The sequence below is a fragment of the Prunus dulcis genome, chromosome 1, assembly GCF_902201215.1.
Source record: "Prunus dulcis chromosome 1, ALMONDv2, whole genome shotgun sequence".
Classification (NCBI taxonomy): Eukaryota; Viridiplantae; Streptophyta; class Magnoliopsida; order Rosales; family Rosaceae; genus Prunus; species Prunus dulcis.
Genome location: NC_047650.1, coordinates 26,035,371 through 26,055,369, shown reverse-complemented (window position 1 = coordinate 26,055,369; position 19,999 = coordinate 26,035,371). Strand labels below are relative to the sequence as shown.

At 40.6% G+C, this 19,999-nt stretch overlaps 1 protein-coding gene and 1 non-coding gene across 2 annotated transcripts in view; one reads left to right on the top strand and one right to left on the bottom strand.

The window, feature by feature from the left end:
- Positions 1 to 51: 51 nt before the first annotated feature.
- On the bottom strand, positions 52 to 158 carry LOC117616873. Its single transcript, XR_004584217.1, has one exon. It is a non-coding gene; the product is annotated as a small nucleolar RNA R71 (small nucleolar RNA).
- LOC117617333 overlaps positions 130 to 19,999 on the top strand; it is a 29,193-nt gene continuing 9,323 nt past the window's right edge. Inside the window, exon 1 of the mRNA XM_034346669.1 lies at positions 130 to 1,944. Coding sequence (XP_034202560.1) covers positions 130 to 1,944 — 1,815 coding nt within the window. The remainder of the gene's footprint in view (positions 1,945 to 19,999) is intronic.

Below are 19,999 nucleotides of genomic sequence, written 5' to 3'. Positions count from 1 at the left end.
GAGCTTTCTAATAAGTTTTTGCAGAAATTCTTTCCGGCTCAAAAGACTAACAAGATTAGAAAGGAAATTCTGGGTTTCACACAAAAGGAAGGAGAAGCTTTTCATGAATGTTGGGAGAGGTACAAGGAGATGACAAGTTCTTGCCCACACCACAACATAGAGAGTTGGATGCAAATGCAATCTTTCTATGAAGGTTTGCTGGATTCCGAGAGGATGATGGTAGATGCAACAAGTGGAGAAGGACTGATGAACAAAACAGCAGATGAGGCTTTTACTCTCTTTGAATCCTTGAGTGCTAACTCTCAACAATGGAGCCACAATAAAGGAAGAGGAGCTCCTATGAAAGCTGTGGTCTCAGAGGTAAGTACTAATAATGAGATTGCTGCAAAACTTGATGTTATGTGTTCTTTGCTTCAACAGGCAGTGACTGGCCCTCTAGGAAACAAAGTGGAAGTTCAAGACCAATCTTTTGCTGAGCACATGCTAGAACAAGCAAATGCCCTTCAAGCAAGGAATCCTCAAAATGATCCTTATTCAAACACGTACAATCCGGGATGGAGAAATCATCCTAATTTCAGGTGGAACAACAATCCAAATGTGCAACAATCTCAAGGACCTCCCCCAGGATTCCAAACACAACAGAGGCAATTCCAGCAAGCTCCCCAACAAGTGCAAGAGCAAAGGGGTGATCAAATGGGAGAATTGCAAGACATGTTCAAGAAGTTCATGGGGCAACAGATGCAAACCAATCAGAACCTTCAAAATGCAGTGAACAAACTAGAAGTGCAAGTTGGGCAGATTGCATCCTCCATGAGCAATAGAGCATCCGGAACTTTCCCAAGCCAAACGGAGGTGAATCCAAGGCATCAAGAGCATGCTAAAGCAATACACATCTTGAGAAGTGGTAAACAAGTTGATAATAAGGTTGGAGATGCCAATGAAGAGCAAAAAGATGGAGAAAACGTGGAGATCATTCAGCCACCACATGGGCAGCCCACAGCTTCCAACAAACAGTCCATCAATGCTCCTGGAAAGAGCACAGGCCCTAAGGTATCATCTAATGCTAATCAAGTTCCAATTTCAACTAATGCTTTTAGGCCTATTGCACCCTTTCCCAGCAGGTTATCAAAGTCAAAGAAAGATCAAGGCTTGGATGAGATAATGGAAACATTCAAGAAGGTGCAAATCAACATCCCATTGCTCAATGCTATTGCTCAGATTCCAAAGTATGCAAAATTTTTGAAGGATCTATGCACTAACAAGAGGAGATTCAAAGAGCATGAACAAGTTGCATTGAGTGAAGAGGTAAGTGCAGTCTTACAAAGAAAGCTACCTCCAAAGCTAAAGGATTCAGGTTCGTTTTCTATACCTTGCATTGTTGGTGATTTCAAGATTCCAAAAGCTTTGCTTGATCTCGGTGCATCCATTAACCTTATGCCATATCATGTTTATGAGAAACTTAACCTTGGTGAGTTGCAAGCCACAACTGTGAGCATTCAATTGGCAGATAGAACTATTCGGTACCCCAAGGGCATTCTAGAAGGCGTTTTGGTGAACGTAGAAGGTTTAATCTTGCCAGCTGATTTCTTAGTCTTGGAGATGGAAGAAGCACCAATTCCTGACAATGAATTGCCCCTTATCTTTGGCCGACCCTTCATGGCTACTGCTAAGACCAAGATTGATGTAGAGCAAGGCACTCTCACCATGACCGTTAATGGAGAAACTGTTGCCTTCAAAGTGTTTGATGCCCTGAAGCCAAATGTTGTACAAGATTGTTTTCAAATTGAAGTATTTGGTAATCCAGGGAAAGAGAGATTTGATGGCCTTCCTTATTCAGTAGAATCATGCTTGCTGAAAAGAGGAGACAAGGAGGAGCAGGGGGCAGCCCACATGTTCAATGCTCCAATTCCCACACACAAGAAGGGGCTGCCCAAATTTGGAAATGTGAATATTCCAATCATTCCTACAATTCATTGTGATTCTATTCATAAACAGAAAAGGAAAAGAAAAGAAGCAAGGAAGAAATGGAAAAGGAAAACAAGCTTGGTGAACTCTCTTGCATTGCATGAGGTGTCGATTGAGCCCAAACCCCCCCCATTCACTATAGAAAGTTGGATGTCTGGCTGAAGACATGAAACTTAGCGCTTCTTGGGAGGCAACCCAAGGTGTCGAGGAGAAGATAGAATATGCGAGGAAGCTTGCTTGCGTCCTAATCGCTTCAAAGGGGAGTTTTTCTGAACTCTGACCTTTGGTTATGTCTTTCCCTTGTCTTCTTTCTTTTCATTTATGAGGCATTGCTTTTTCTTACACTCTAAACATTGAGGACAATGTTTCATTTAAGTTTGGGGGGAAGGATTTAGTTATGTTGTTTCAAATTGTCAAATTTTAGTTATGTTGTTTCAAATTGTCAAATTTTGAAATTTTGAGTGTGTCTAATGGCCAAAAACGCAGGATTTTGTGTCTTGTTTTGTTATCCTTCCAAACACCTATGATAAGACTTGGATCTAATACTAATATGGTTTCTCAGAAATTGATAGTCATTGTTTAAGGACTTTGTGTGGTTTTGAGTTAACTCTGTCTTGCATGCCATCCTTGCACTTGTTGGGCACTTTGCCGAGTGAGTCCAATTTCTTGCTACTTGGAGACATTATGCAATTCTACTTATCTCATGATCTTGGTTTCGTACTCTAGAACTTATTTGAATATCTCTTGAGACATTTTGTTGCCATACAATGCTTAGGAAGTGATTTAGGCCATGTTTGAACCGTTTGAGCTTTTCTAACCATCCCTCTACATGTATTCATCCCTAGTCAACCCATTTGAGCCTACGTTAAGCCTCTCTTTGTGTAAACCATTCCTACCATAATGAACCTCTGTTTTCTTATTCTTACTTATTCTATGAGCAATTAAAGTTATCTTCAAAAGAGAGTTATAAAGAAAGCAAGGTTTTTGGAGCAAAAGTGAATCATTAGTGCCATTACCCAAGTGTTGAAAAGAAATAAGTTTGGGGGTATTGGTAACTAATCAAAAGAGGTAATGAGGTGTGACCAATGTAGTCACGGCCCTAGGGTGTTATAAAAGAGAAGATCATGGTGATCTAGGGTAAAGAGCCACAAAATTAGGCCAAATACACAGATATGAAGGTGCTGAAATTATTTTGAAAATATGCTCATGTATGTGTTCCTTGCTTGTTACAAAGTTCAGTAATCTCTCATGCTCTTACCTATGCTTTAGTTGTGCTCAAGATGTTGTTATATATCCATATCCCTTCTTTCATTCAACCACTACCCTAAACCTCATTACTACCCTTGTAAAGTCCTTTTGATCCTTGGTATTGTATGGTATTACTGTGGAGAGCTGATTTGATAATGAGCTTATGGGGTTCGGAATTATTGATTTTGCTCTAAGTGTGTGCGCATGTACTTATCTGAGTTGCAGGTGTTGTACTTATTCAGAATTCACACACTACACTTAAGGATGTCATTGTGAGCTTTGGTTTCCCATGAATCATGTGTGGAACTTAGATTGTGATTGTTGTGTTTCTTTGGAACCATATACGTTGGTGATTATTTGAGGATATTGTTTGGAAGGCTAGTTGCTTATTTCCTGATTCCTAAGTTGTAGTTTTATTTTGTTTTGCTCGAGGACTAGCAAAATCTAAGTTTGGGGGTATTTGATAAGGTCATAATTTCACACATTTGCATGCCTTCTTTTCTTAGTAATTTTGTTTAGCTTCTCTTTATTTTGAGTCTCTTACCTATGTTTGTGTTTTTTGTAGGTTAAGACAGCAAGGGGATGACATTTGACACACTTCATGCATGTTAATGGCTGTGTGGCACAAGAGGAATATGGGCTTAAAGACAAAACCAATTTGAGCCACAGTCCAGTTTCGTAGGTCATCTTGCAGGCCTCATTTCAGCAATTTACACAGGTCGGATGAGGAGACATCCTTGACAGAAGTTGTTTCAATGGGTGTCTATTATAACATATCCAAAGTTCAGCCCAATTGGATAAAGCTGGAGCCTTCAGCACATCAAAGTCTCAACCAAGTTCACAGAAAAGTCATAGTTGGCTGCCATCACATTTAATGTGGCTACATCCCTAGAGCCATGTGCTACACATAAAAGCAGCCACACATGGGAGACAAATCAGCTTGGGAAGTCAGAAAGATGAACAAAAGTCAAGATTGCCATAAAGAGACCAAGAATAATTCACCAAAGCATTTATTGGGCAGCTGGAGCAATTGACTTTTTGGGCAGCTTAGGCAATTAGGAGCAGCTAAAGATGAACAAAAGTCAAGCTTGTCATAAAGAGACCAAGAATAATTCACCAAAGCATTTATTGGGCAGCTGGAGCAATTGACTTTTTGGGCAGCTGGAGCAGTTGGCATTTATTGGGCAGCTTAGGCAATTAGGAGCAGCTAAGAGAGGTGTGTTTCACCAGGTAGAGGGGAGGACGAAATTGGCACTCTATAAATAGAGAGCTGCACACTCATTCAAAGAAGAGGAGGGAGATATAGAAGGCAGACACACACATTCACTTCGTAAGAACCTGAATTGTCCGATTTCATGGACCAATCAATATCGGATTGAGTCCAAAACTTGGGGAACATCATAATATTGTGGGAGGAATCATTTGGTGGGTTTTGAGTGAAATCCAATCTCTAGAACTATACAATACACCAACCACTGCATTTCAGAACACAGTTCACACGAACCTGAAGTGGCCGATTTCATGGACCAATCGATATCGGATTGAGCACAAAACGTGGGGAACATCATAATATTGTGGGAGGAGCCATTTGGTGGGTTTTGAGTGAAATCCAATCTCTAGAATTATACAATACACCAACCACCCCATTTCAGAACGAACTTCGTGGGAACCTGAATTGTTCGATTTTAAGGACCAATCGATGTCGGATTGAGTCCAAAACTTGGGGAGCATCATACTATTGTGAGAGGAGTCATTTGGTGGGTTTTGAGTGAAATCCAATCTTTAAAACTATACAATACACCAACCACCCCATTTCAGAACGAACTTCGTACGAACCTGAATTGTCCGATTTCATGGACCAATCAATATCGGATTGAGTCCAAAACTTGGGGAACATCATAATATTGTGGGAGGAGTCGTTTGGTGGATTTTGAGTGAAATCCAATCTCTAGAACTATACAATACACCAACCACTCCATTTCAAAACACAGTTCACACGAACCTGAATTGGCCGATTTCATGGACCAATTGATATCAGATTGCGTCCAAAACTTGGGGAACATCATAATATTGTGGGAGGAGTCATTTGGTGGATTTTGAGTGAAATCCAATCTCTAGAACTATACAATACACCAACCACTAAATTTCAGAACGAACTTCGTACGAATATGAATTGTCCGATTTCAAGGACCAATCGATATCGGATTGAGTCCAAAACTTGGGGAACATCATAATATTGTGGGAGGAGTCATTTGGTGGGTTTTTAGTGAAATCAAATCTCTAGAACGATACAATACACCAACCACCCCATTTCAGAACGAACTTTGTACGAAGCTGAATTGTCCGATTTCATGGACCAATCAATATCGGATTGAGTCCAAAACTTGGGGAACATCATAATATTGTGGGAGGAGTCATTTGGTGGATTTTGAGTGAAATCCAATCTCTAGAACTATACAATATACCAACCACTCCATTTCAGAACACAGTTCACACGAACCTGAATTGGCCGATTTCATGGACCAATCGATATCGGATTGCGTCCAAAACTTGGGGAACATCATAATATTGTGGGAGGAGTCATTTGGTGGATTTTGAGTGAAATCCAATCTCTAGAACTATACAATACACCAACCACTCCATCTGAGAACACAGTTCACACGAACCTGAATTGGCCGATTGCATGGACCAATCGATATCGGACTAAGTCCGAAACTTATGGAACATCATAATATTGCTGGAGGAGTCATTTGCTGGGTTTTGAGTGAAATCCAATCCCTAGAAATATAGAATACACGAACCACTCCATTTCAGAACACAGTTTGCACGAACCTGAATTGGCCGATTTCTTGGACCAATCAATATCGGATTGAGTCCAAAACTTGGGGAACATCATAATATTGTGGGACGAGTCATTTGGTGGATTTTGAGTGAAATCCAATCTATAGAACTCTACAATACAGCAACCACTCCATTTCAGAACACAGTTCACAAGAACCTGAAGTGGCCGATTTCATGGACCAATCGATATCGGATTGAGAACAAAACGTGGGGAACATCATAATATTGTGGAAGGAGTCATTTGGTTGATCTTGAGTGAAATCCAATCTCTAGAACTACACAATACACCAACCACCCCATTTCAGAACGAACTTCGTACGAACCTGAATTGTCCGATTTTAAGAACCAATCGATATCGGATTGAGTCCAAAACTTTGGGAGCACCATAATATTGTGGGAGGAGTCATTTGGTGGGTTTTGAGTGAAATCCAATCTCTAGAACTATACAATACACCACCCACCCCATTTCAGAACGAACTTCGTACGAACCTGAATTTTCCGATTTCGAGGACCAATCGATATCGGATTGAGTCCAAAACTTGGGGAACATCATAATATTGCGTTCAAAACTTGGGGAACATCATACTACTGTGGGAGGAGTCGTTTGGTGGGTTTTGTGTGAAATCCAATCCCTAGAACTATACAATCCACCAACCACTCCATTTCAGAACACAGTTCACACGAACCTGAAGTGGTCGATTTCATGGACCAATCGATATCGGATTGAGAACAAAACGTGGGGAACATCATAATATTGTGGGAGGAGTCATTTGGTGGGTCTTGAGTGAAATCCAATCTCTAGAACTATACAATACACCAACCACTCCTTTTTAGAACACAGTTCACACGAACCTGAAGTGGCCGATTTCATGGACCAATCGATATCGGATTGAGCACAAAACGTGGGGAACATCATACTATTGTGGGAGGAGTCATTTGGTGGGTTTTGAGTGAAATCCAATCTCTAGAATTATACAATACACCAACCACCCCATTTCAGAACGAACTTCGTGCGAACCGGAATTGTCCAATTTTAAGGACCAATCGATATCGGATTGAGTCCAAAACTTGGGGAGCATCATAGTATTGTGGGAGGAGTCATTTGGTGGCTTTTGAGTGAAATCCAATCTTTAGAACGATACAATACACCAACCACCCCATTTCAGAACGAACTTCGTACGAACCTGAATTTTTCGATTTGAAGGACCAATCGATATCGGATTGAGTACAAAACTTGGGGAACATCATAATATTGTGGGAGGAGTCATTTGGTGGGTTTTGAGTGAAATCAAATCTCTAGAACTATACAATACACCAACCACCCCAATTCAGAACGAACTTCGTAAGAACCTGAATTGTCCGATTTCATGGACCAATCAATATCGGATTGAGTCCAAAACTTGGGGAACACCATAATACTGTGGGAGGAGTCGTTTGGTGAATTTTGAGTGAAATCCAGTCTCAAGAACTATACAATACACCAACCACTCCATTTCAGAACACAGTTCATACGAATCTAAATTGGCCGATTTCACGTACCAATCGATATCAGATTGAGTACAAAACTTGGGGAACATCATAATATTTAGAACTATACAATCCACCAACCACTCCATTTCAGAACACAGTTCACACGAACCTGAAGTGGTCGATTTCATGGACCAATCGATATCGGATTGAGTCCAAAACTTGGGGAGCATCATAGTATTGTGGGAGGAGTCATTTGGTGGATTTTGAGTGAAATCCAATCTCTAGAACTATACAATACACCAACCACTCCTTTTTAGAATACAGTTCACACGAACCTGAAGTGGCCGATTTCAAGGACCACTCGATATCGGATTGAGTACAAAACTTGGGGAACATCATAATATTGTGGGAGGACTCATTTGGTGGGTTTTGAGTGAAATCAAATCTCTAGAACTATACAATACACCAACCACCCCATTTCAGAACGAACTTCGTACGAACCTGAATTGTCCGATTTCATGGACCAATCAATATCGGATTGAGTCCAAAACTTGGGGAACATCATAATATTGTGGGGGGAGTCATTTGGTGGATTTTGAGTGAAATCCAATCTATAGAACTATACAATACACCAACCACTCCATTTGAGAACACAGTTCACACGAACCTGAATTGGCCGATTGCATGCACCAATCGATATCGGACTAAGTCCAAAACTTATGGAACATCATAATATTGTTGGAGGAGTCATTTGGTGGGTTTTGAGAGAAATCCAATCCCTAGAACTATAGGATACACGAACCACTCCATTTCAGAACACAGTTTGCACGAACCTGAATTCGCCGATTTCTTAGACCAATCGATATTGGATTGAGTCCAAAACTTGGGGAACATTATAATATTGTGGGACGAGTCATTTGGTGGATTTTGAGTGAAATCCAATCTATAGAACTATACAATACACCAACCACTCCATTTAAGAACACAGTTCACACGAATCTAAATTGGCCGATTTCACGTACCAATCGATGTCGGATTGAGTCCAAAACTTGGGGAACATCAAAATATTGTGGGAGGAGTCATTTGGTGGATTTTGAGTGAAATCCAACCTCTAGAACTATAGAATACACCAACCAGTCCATTTCAGAACACAGTTCACACGAACCTGAATTGGCCGATTTCTTAGACCAATCGATATCGCATTGAGTCCAAAACTTGGGGAACATCATAATATTGTGGGAGGAGTCATTTGTTGGGTTTTGAGTGAAATCCAATCTTTAGAACTATACAATCCACCAACCACTCCATTTCAGAACACACTTCGTACGAACCTGAATTGTCCGATTTTAAGGACCAATCGATATCGGATTGAGTCCAAAACTTGGCGAGCACAGTAATGTTATGGGAGGAGTCATTTGGTAGGTTTTGAGTGAAATCCAATCTCTAGAACTATACAATACACCAACCACCCCATTTCAGAACGAACTTCGTACGAACCTGAATTCTCCGATTTCAAGGACCAATCGATATCGGATTGAGTCCAAAACTTTGGGAACATCATAATATTGCGTTCAAAACTTGGGGACATGATAATATTGTGGGAGGAGTTGTTTGGTGGGTTTTGTGTGAAATCCAATCCCTAGAACTATACAATACACCAACCACTCCATTTCAAAAAACAGTTCACGCGAACCTGAATTGGCCGATTTCATGGACCAATCGATATCGGATTGCGTCCAAAACGTGGGAACATCATAATATTGTGGAGGAGTCATTTGGAGGGTTTTGAATGAAATCCAATTTCTAGAACTATACAATACACCAACCACCCCATTTCAGAAACGAACTCTAGATTTCGTAAATCGATTGACATTTTTCATGGACCAATCGATATCGGATTGAGTCCAAAACTTGGGGAACATCATAATATTGTGGGAGGAGTCATTTGGTGGGTTTTGAGTGAAATCCAATCCCTAGAACTATACAATACACCAACCACTCCATTTAAGAACGAACTTCGTACGAACCTGAATCGTCCGATTTCAAGGACCAATAGATATCGGATTGAGTCCAAAACTTTGGGAACAACATAATATTGTGGGAGGAGTCATTTGGTGGGTTTTGAGTGAAATCCAATCCCTAGAATTATACAATACACCAACCACTCCATTTCAGAACGAACTTCGTACGAACCTGAATCGTCCGATTTCAAGGACCAATAGATATCGGATTGAGTCCAAAACTTTGGGAACGTCATAATATTGTGGGAGGAGTCATTTGGTGGGTTTTGAGTGAAATCCAATCCCTAGAACTATACAATACATCAACCACTCCATTTCAGAACGAACTTCGTACGAACCTGAATCGTCCGATTTCAATTACCAATAGATATCGGATTGAGTCCAAAACTTGGGGAACATCATAATATTGTGGGAGGAGTCATTTGGTGGGTTTTGAGTGAAATCCAATCTCTAGAACTATATAATACACCAACCACTCCATTTCAGAACGAACTTCGTACGAACCTGAATTGTCCGATTTCATGGACCAATCAATATCGGATTGAGTCCAAAACTTGGGGAACATCATAATACTGTGGGAGGAGTCATTTGGTGGATTTTGAGTGAAATCCAGTCTCTAGAACTATACAATACAACAACCACTCCATTTCAGAACACAGTGCACACGAATCTAAATTGGCCGATTTCACGTACCAATCGATGTCGGATTGAGTCCAAAACTTTTGGAACATCATAATATTGTGGGAGGAGTCATTTGGTGGATTTTGAGTGAAATCCAACCTCTAGAACTATACAATACACCAACCACCCCATTTCAGAACGAACTTCGTACGAACCTGAATTTTCCTATTTCAAGGACCAATCGATATCGGATTGAGTCCAAAACTTGGGGAACATCATAATATTGCGTTCAAAACTTGGGGAACATGATAATATTGTGGGAGGAGTTGTTTGGTGGGTTTTGTGTGAAATCCAATCCCTAGAACTATACAATACACCAACCACTCCATTTCAAAAAACAATTCACGCGAACCTGAATTGGCCGATTTCATGGACCAATCGATATCGGATTGCGTCCAAAACGTGGGGAACATCATAATATTGTGGGAGGAGTCATTTGGAGGGTTTGAATGAAATCCACTCTCTAGAACTATACAATACACTAACCACCCCATTTCAGAACGAACTTCGTACGAACGTGAATTGGCCGATTTCATGGACCAATCGATATCACATTGAGTCCAAAACTTGGGGAACATCATAATATTGTGGGAGGAATCATTTGGTATGTTTTGAGTGAAATCCAATCTCTAGAACTATACAATACACCAACCACTCCATTTCAGAACACAGTACACACGAACCTGAAGTGGCCGATTTCATGGACCAATCGATATCGGATTGAGAACAAAACGTGGGGAACAACATAATATTGTGGGAGGAGTCATTTGGTGATTTTGAGTGAAATCCAAATCCCTAGAACTATACAATACACCAACCACCCCATTTAAAACGTAACGAACTCGCATCGCATTTAACCTCGAATTTTTTCCTATTTCAAGGACCAATCGATGTCGATTGAGTCCAAAACTTGGGGGAACATCATAATATTGCATTCAAAACTTGGGAACATCATAATATTGTGGAGGAGTCGTTTGGTGGGTTTTCGTGAAATCCAATCCCTTTGAACTATACAATACACCAACCACTCCATTTCGTAAAAATGCTTCACGCCAACTCGAATTAAGTCGATTTTATGGACCAATCGATATTGGATTGAGTCCAAAACTTGGGGAACTTCATAATATTGTGGGAGGAGTCATTTGGTGGACTTTGAGTGAAATCCAATCTCTAGAACTATACAATACACCAACCACTCCATTTGAGAACACAGTTCACACGAACTTGAAATGGCCGATTTCATGGACCAACCGATATCGGATTGAGTCCAAAACTTGGGGAACATCATAATATTGTGGGAGGAGTCATTTGGTGGGTTTTGAGTGAAATTCAATCCCTAGAACTATACAATACACCAACCACTCCATTTCGGAACGAACTTCGTACGAACCTGAATCGTCCGATTTCAAGGACCAATAGATATCGGATTGAGTCAAAAACTTGGGGAACATCATAATATTGTGGGAGGAGTCATTTGGTGGATTTTGAGTGAAATCCAACCTCTACAACTATAGAATACACCAACCACTCCATTTCAGAACACAGTTCACACGAACCTGAATTGGCCAATTTCATGGACCAATCGATATCGCATTGAGTCCAAAACTTGGGGAACATCATAATATTGTGGGAGGAGTCATTTGTTGGGTTTTGAGTGAAATCCAATCTTTAGAACTATACAATACACCAACCACTCCATTTCAGAACACAGTTCACACGAACCTGAAGTGGCCGATTTCATGGACCAATCAATAACGGATTGAGAACAAAACGTGGGGAACATCATAATATTGTGGGAGGAGTCATTTGGTGGGTCTTGAGTGAAATCCAATCCCTAGAACTATACAATACACTAACCACTCCATTTCAGAACGAACTTAGTACGAACCGGAATTGTCAAATTTCGTGGACCAATCGATATCGGATTGAGTCCAAAACTTGGGGAACGTCATAATATTGTGGGAAGAGTCATTTGGTGGGTTTTGAGTGAAATCCAATCCCTAGAACTATACAATACACCAACCACCCATTTCAGAACGAACTTCGTACGAAACTGAATTGTCAAATTTCGTGGACCAATCGATATCGGATTGAGTCCAAAACTTGGGGAACATCATAATATTGTGGGAGGAGTCATTTGGTGGGTTTTGAGTGAAATCAAATCTCTAGAACTATACAATACACCAACCACCCCATTTCAGAACGAACTTCGTACGAACCTGAATTTTCCTATTTCAAGGACCAATCGATATCGGATTGAGTCCAAAACTTGGGGAACATCATAATATTGCGTTCAAAACTTGGGGAACATGATAATATTGTGGGAGGAGTTGTTTGGTGGGTTTTGTGTGAAATCCAATCCCTAGAACTATACAATACACCAACCACTCCATTTCAAAAAACAATTCACGCGAACCTGAATTGGCCGATTTCATGGACCAATCGATATCGGATTGCGTCCAAAACGTGGGGAACATCATAATATTGTGGGAGGAGTCATTTGGAGGGTTTGAATGAAATCCACTCTCTAGAACTATACAATACACTAACCACCCCATTTCAGAACGAACTTCGTACGAACGTGAATTGGCCGATTTCATGGACCAATCGATATCACATTGAGTCCAAAACTTGGGGAACATCATAATATTGTGGGAGGAATCATTTGGTATGTTTTGAGTGAAATCCAATCTCTAGAACTATACAATACACCAACCACTCCATTTCAGAACACAGTACACACGAACCTGAAGTGGCCGATTTCATGGACCAATCGATATCAGATTGAGCACAAAACGTGGGGAACATGATAATATTGTGGGAGGATTCATTTGGTGGATTTTGAGTGAAATCCAACCTCTAGAACTATACAATACACCAACCACCCCATTTCAGAACGAACTTCGTACGAACCTGAATTTTCCTATTTCAAGGACCAATCGATATCGGATTGAGTCCAAAACTTGGGGAACATCATAATATTGCATTCAAAACTTGGGGAACATCATAATATTGTGGGAGGAGTCGTTTGGTGGGTTTTCTGTGAAATCCAATCCCTAGAACTATACAATACACCAACCACTCCATTTCAGAAAACAGTTCACGCCAACCTGAATTGGCCGATTTCATGGACCAATCGATATCGGATTGCGTCCAAAACGTGGGGAACCTCATAATATTTTGGGAGGAGGCATTTGGTGGACTTTGAGTGAAATCAATCTCTAGAAATATACAATACAATACAGCAACCACCCTATTTCGAAACACGCCATTACTTACCACTGAATTGGAATGGATTTCATGGACTAATCGATATCGGATTGAGTCCAAAACTTGGGGAACATCATAATATTGTGGGAGGAGTCATTTGGTGGGTTTTGAGTTAAATCCAATCCCTAGAACTATACAATACACCAACCACTCCATTTCAGAATGAACTTCGTACGAACCTGAATTGTCAAATTTCGTGGACCAATCGATGTCGGATTGAGTCCAAAACTTGGGGAACATCATAATATTGTGGGAGGAGTCATTTGGTGGATTTTGAGTGAAATCCAACCTCTACAACTATAGAATACACCAACCACTCCATTTCAGAACACAGTTCACACGAACCTGAATTAGCCAATTTCATGGACCAATCGATATCGCATTGAGTCCAAAACTTGGGGAACATCATAATATTGTGGGAGGAGTCATTTGTTGGGTTTTGAGTGAAATCCAATCTTTAGAACTATACAATACACCAACCACTCCTTTTCAGAACACAGTTCACACGAACCTGAAGTGGCCGATTTCCTATACCAATCGATATTGGATTGAGAACGAAACGTGGGGAACATCATAATATTGTGGGAGGAGTCATTTGGTGGGTCTTGAGTGAAATCCAATCTCTAGAACTATACAATACACCAACCACCCCATTTAAGAACGAACTTCGTACGAACCTGAATTTTCCGATTTCAAGGACCAATCGATATCGGATTGAGTGCAAAACTGGGGGAACATCATAGTGTTGTGGGAAGAGTCATTTGGTGGGTTTTGAGTAAAATCCAATCTCTAGAACTATACAATACACCAACCACCCCATTTCAGAATGAACTTCGTACGAACCTGAATTTTCCGATTTCAAGGACAAATCGATATCGGATTGAGTACAAAACTTGGGGAACATCATAATATTGTGGGAGGAGTCATTTGGTGGGTTTTGAGTGAAATCAAATCTCTAGAACTATACAATACACCAACCACCCCATTTCAGAACGAACTTCGTACGAACCTGAATTTTCCGATTTCATGGATCAATCAATATCGGATTGAGTCCAAAACTTGGGGAACATCATAATACTGTGGGAGGAGTCGTTTGCTGGATTTTGAGTGAAATCCAGTCTCTAGAACTATACATGTAAGAACCCAAAACAAAATATCAAAAAGAAAGAAAATATCTTAAAAAGGTAAGGAAAATATCTTTTAGCGAAATGACCAAATTGCCCTCGTATATTTTAATAGGGGAAAATTTGACTTTTTAATCGGGAAAGATTTTGGGAATTTCGCCTACGCCATTGCGTAGAGCCCGGCGAAAGGAGTTCGTAGACACGGAGTAGACCCGAATCGGAGCCGTAACGAAGAAGTTATGGTCTAAAAATCGTGAGGGGCAAAATGGTAATTTGGTCAAAAAGTCAGATTTATATACTCCTCTCTCTCTCTCTCTCTCTCTCCCGTCAGCTCTCTCTCTCCTCGCGATTTTGCCCAGCAGCCGACCTTCACTCACTTTCGACGTCGCCACGGCCACCACACTTGGAACCGATCTCCACCGTGGGTACCGTTGGAACCGTGACTCGACCGCCGTTCTTTTCCGACCAACACCAGCCTCGGGGGTGCCGAAATCTGGCCGGAAAACCATGATTTCCGACGATGGTTCGTCCGAATGCCACCCGAACTTCCAGCTCAGATTTCTCCTCCGTTTCTCCACCAAATCGATCGAGTAAGGTATGGGTTTTGACCTATTTTTCGTGCTCTAGCTGATGGGTATATGGGCTTCGATCGATTTTAGCGTTAAGGGGTTCGATTTACGACTTGAAGTTTGGCCGAAACTTCGGCCGCTCGAAACTACCATTTCCGGTCACCTTTTGGGGGTGGTCCAAGAACAAAAGTGACTCCAAATTGGGTGTTTTACCTAGGGTAGGAGTTTGGAGTCTTTGTTCCGAGATTTTTCGGCCACCCGGTATTGCTTTGGACACCCAAAGCTGCCCGCGCGTGCTGGAGCGCGTGGGCGAGGGTACTGATATAATTCTGTGCAGATTTGTGCCCCTCGTGTCGTCACGAGCGTGTGGGATTTCGCGGATCTCGATTCGGAGTCCGTTTGAGCCCCGAACGGATTTTCCATATCGCGCGATCCGTGAGTGCTGTGTTGTTAAATAGTCGGATCGAGCTGAATTTTGGATATGTCGGTCTACGTGATTTCAGGATCACGTTGGATTCGACGGATTGCGAATCGGAGTCCCGGATACTCCGAAATCGCGAACCCTGGGGCTAGGGTTTGAGTTTTAAGCGATAACGCGATTTTGGCCAATCCGACCTTCCGATTCGGACCAAATTCGCAGAACATGGTTCCCGTTGTGTGAGAAACCTTCAGGGGAATCCAGATTGGCCATCGGAGATTGTGGACCCAACGGGTCCCGGGTCGGCCGATCTGACAGTTATCGCTTAGCTGAGTATCGGACCTCCCAAAACTGGTCCAACTGTCCGAAAAGGCTAATGTGGGCATAGGAGTATTTTTTGTAAATTGAAAAGCACGTATTTCTAGGAGCCGGGGGCAGGGTGTTTAGTTGAAATTCGTTTTATTTCAGCAGCTTATTAATTTAATTTTTCGGGGTAATCAGGCACCAGGAGCCCGACAGGATTTTAAAAGGAGACCTCTGAGGGATCGAAGTAGCTCGGACCATCTGTGAGTGGAACTTCTTTCATAAATCAGATTTCATGAATGAATTGATGTGCTTTTATATGAATTGATGTGCTTTTATATAAAATAGATTTTATAAATGATTTTATCTACATGAGTTTTATAAATGAGTTTATTTGAGTAAGTTTCTTCATTCAGTCTTTGAGTAAGTTTTAATACGATTTTGAATATGAGCAGTACAGTAATAATGCTATAAGTCGGTGCTGCTTATTTACCAGTTACAGAAACAGAGTTTGAGTTTTGAATCAGTTAAGACCGCAGCACGACTTGAGTTTTACAGTTATTATTCAGATATTTCTTTTTAAAAGGACATTATTTTAAAACCACCTCGTACCCGTTTTTCTTTATGGTGATTACCCAGAGTCGGACCGATGTCTACGGACATCCAGTCTGATTATAGTTCAGTCAGTGCACTTGACTTGCCTCACGAGTTTCGGGGACGCTCGGACCGTGAGTGCCAGGATTTGCGGCTCGGCAGACTTGGTGTCCCGAGACCTGCCAGGATTGCGGCTCGGCTGACTTTATGTCCCCGAGACCTGCCAGGATTGCGGATCAGGCTGACTACGGTCCCCCGCATCCTGCCAGAGCGACTCGAGTTGACTTGGTGTCATCGAGGAATCTGCCGGCGGGACAGGCTGATCATTGTCCCCTGATTTCGCCAGTTTGCGGCTCGGGTAAGTCTGTGTGACGCCCGAGACCTGCCAGGGAATTGACGGAAATGACAGGGGTACATACTGGTGGTATTTTCAAAGGATTCTGAGTTTCTTTATTAAATGTTGATTTTCAGCTATTATAAATCAGTTTTTCTGATTTTTCTGACATAGATCCCTTTATATTTATTCAGTTATGAAAGGTCTGAGTACAGAGTTTTTATACGCGTTTGATTTCAGGACTTTTATGAAAGCTTTGAATTCAGTGGTTTTTGTATGAAACTTTCGAGCTTGAATATGACTGATATAGAATGCCTTGAATTGACTATGCGTGATGTAGAAAGTAAGTATTCAGCTTTATTTAGTTAAATTTCTTTTTTTTACAATGGGGGATATTATGTTTATGAGAATTGCTTTGAAGAACATTATTTTTGGTCCACTCACATTTTTCAAACTGTTTTTCGCCCCCAGGCCATAGAGGCACGCGGGATCCACCACCGGGCCAGTCATAGCTTCCGCACCACCAAGTAAGGTAGCGATGTAGAAAATCCTTTAAACCCTGAGAACTTGAGAATATGCTCTGATATCCTGTTGAACATAAGAAACTGGAGTTGTGACCTATTTGCTGGCGTAGTCTGGTTGTTGGTAGGATTTTGAAATTGTTTGACAGGTGGAAGACTTTGGGTATGGTCAAATTACAGGGGAGACTCTGCCGAATTTTCTGCAGAAGTCGGAAGAGAATTTAATTAAAGAAAGGGTAAAAAGGTCATTTGTGTCCGACATTCACCAGGTGTCGGACACGCACAGGAGTCGGCTCGGTTTTCAAAGCGAAAATTGGGTCGGGTCCTGTAGTCCGAACAAGGCTTTATTAAATTGAGAACAAGGGTTTGTTTAGGCCTGAATTAACAAAGTCTAACCCAATTAAGGATTATCTCAGGTCCGAATTAGGTCTCCGAGACTAATCAAGGGAGCATTGACCACAACATCGGTTTTTATGTTTGGCTAGGTATTGTTCGTACTTTCTAAGCCTTAGACACACGATTGAAAGAATATTGAAGTCCTCTTAATTGAGACATAGAAAAGAACTTATCCGAGCCAGTACCCCCATTGGAGAACAATGGCTTGATTAGAGGTCCATAACAAGCATAAGTCCATCAAACAAAATATTCTACATCACATATACCAGGTCTATTGGGCTGGTCTCATCCCTAATAGTGGGACGCCTACACAAACCACGATCGGGCCAGTAGAAGCAAGCTGCTAGGGCCCAGCCCGTGCTTATATGCCTTCTCAACCTGATCCAACTTTCAATTTCATCTGAAATTGAATGAGTCCTCTCGCGAGCCAAAAATCTAATTCGGACATTTGTGTTGACAAGGCCTCTTCCTCTCTCTCGCTCCATTCCAAAAAAAAAAAAAAAATTTCGACTAGGAAACAGAAGGAAAGAGGGACCAACAAGTTGTTACAACACCTTAAAGGTTCCGACAGGTAAGATTAATGTAGATTCCATGTAGTGTAGGTGTAAATCATCCTAAATTTGAATTATATTTTTTAATTAGTTCTTATTTATTGTTTAGGTTATTATTACCTTGTGGATGCTGGTTACAAAAATTGTGAGGGATTTCTTGCACCCTATAGAGGAACGAGATATCACTTATCAGAATGGAGAGAAGGATGTGCACCCTTGAACCATCGAGGATACTTTAACATGAAGCATGCATCAGCAAGAAACGTAGTGGAACGTTGTTTTGGACTTCTTAAGATGCGTTGGGCAATCTTAAGGAGTCCATCGTTCTATCCAATACAAACACAATGCCAAATAATAACTGGTTGTTGTCTTTTACACAACTTAATTTGGAGAGAGATGTCTATAGATCCAATGGAGCAAGAAATTTATTATGATCCCCTCATTGAGAACAATGTAGATCATGGCACTATTGATACCATTGCCGCATCCAACCAATGGTCTGCATTGAGGGATAATTTGGCTATTGAAATGTTTAATGAGTGGATGACAAATAGAGCATCATAACATAAGTATTTGATGATCATTTGAGTGTACTTAAAAGAATTTTCGTGTTATTATTAATTTTGTGAAGTTTAGCACTATTTTTTATGATATCTTCATGTGATTTCTTATTTTTAATTTTGTGTACATTTTTTTATTAAATTTAATTATTTCTGATATTAAATCATTTTAATAAGCATTAAAATAAATTTTGTTTGAAGTCCAATGCAGTTCAGTTCATACTTGTACCAAATAATGGACTGGACTTTAGTCCAGTGCAGTCAAGCCCAACTTAATGTACCAAACAAGTTATTAAAGTCCAACCCAATTCAAGCCAAACCAATCCAATACTTTAAGCCCAATCCTAACCAGCCCACCAAACATGGCCTAATTAGTTAGACGTGCTAGTTGCACGCCAACCTTATGCACTTTACGTTGCCCCTTCTTCTTTTTTGGGTCAAACAGAGCAATTGCACTGAGTTCATTAATTTTCCTCTGATTTTATTAATCATGTGACAAAAAAGAGCTCAGCCCAACAAGAAGAAGATTGCATATGGGCCAAATTAGACATCAAAGCCCAACAATTAGACAAAGAGATAAGAGAGGCCCAACACGTTACATTGCAGACCATATTAAAATGCTAAACAAATTAAATTGCTTTGGTGAAGTTACTTCGTGTACAATAAATTATGAGCATGGTTTGGCTTTTTAAATTGAGGAGGTTCTCCTTACAACTAATGTGGTTTTGACACTTGTCAAATTCTAGTAATATTTATAAAAGTTTCTACGAAAAAGAAATAAAAAATAAAAAAAATTTGATATGTATTAAAACCACATTAATTGTAAGGAACATAGAACAAAATATCAATAATTTTGCCGCTTTTTTTTTGGGCAGCGATATTTTAGCACATTTCCATCTATATATCGTCAATTTATCGATAATTTCCTTGATAATTTCGCCGATATTTTGGTTCAAGTGGCAGCTGCAAATGGTCAATATATCGCGATATGAACTTTCAAAAATTAAAGAAAACTCACTTCATGCATGCAGGGGTTCAAACCCATTCCCCATTCTAAGACTTGTAACGACCATGCTAGTCATCGCTTTGTGATAATAAGCTATGGAATCTATATTTATAAACTTGCGAGCTGT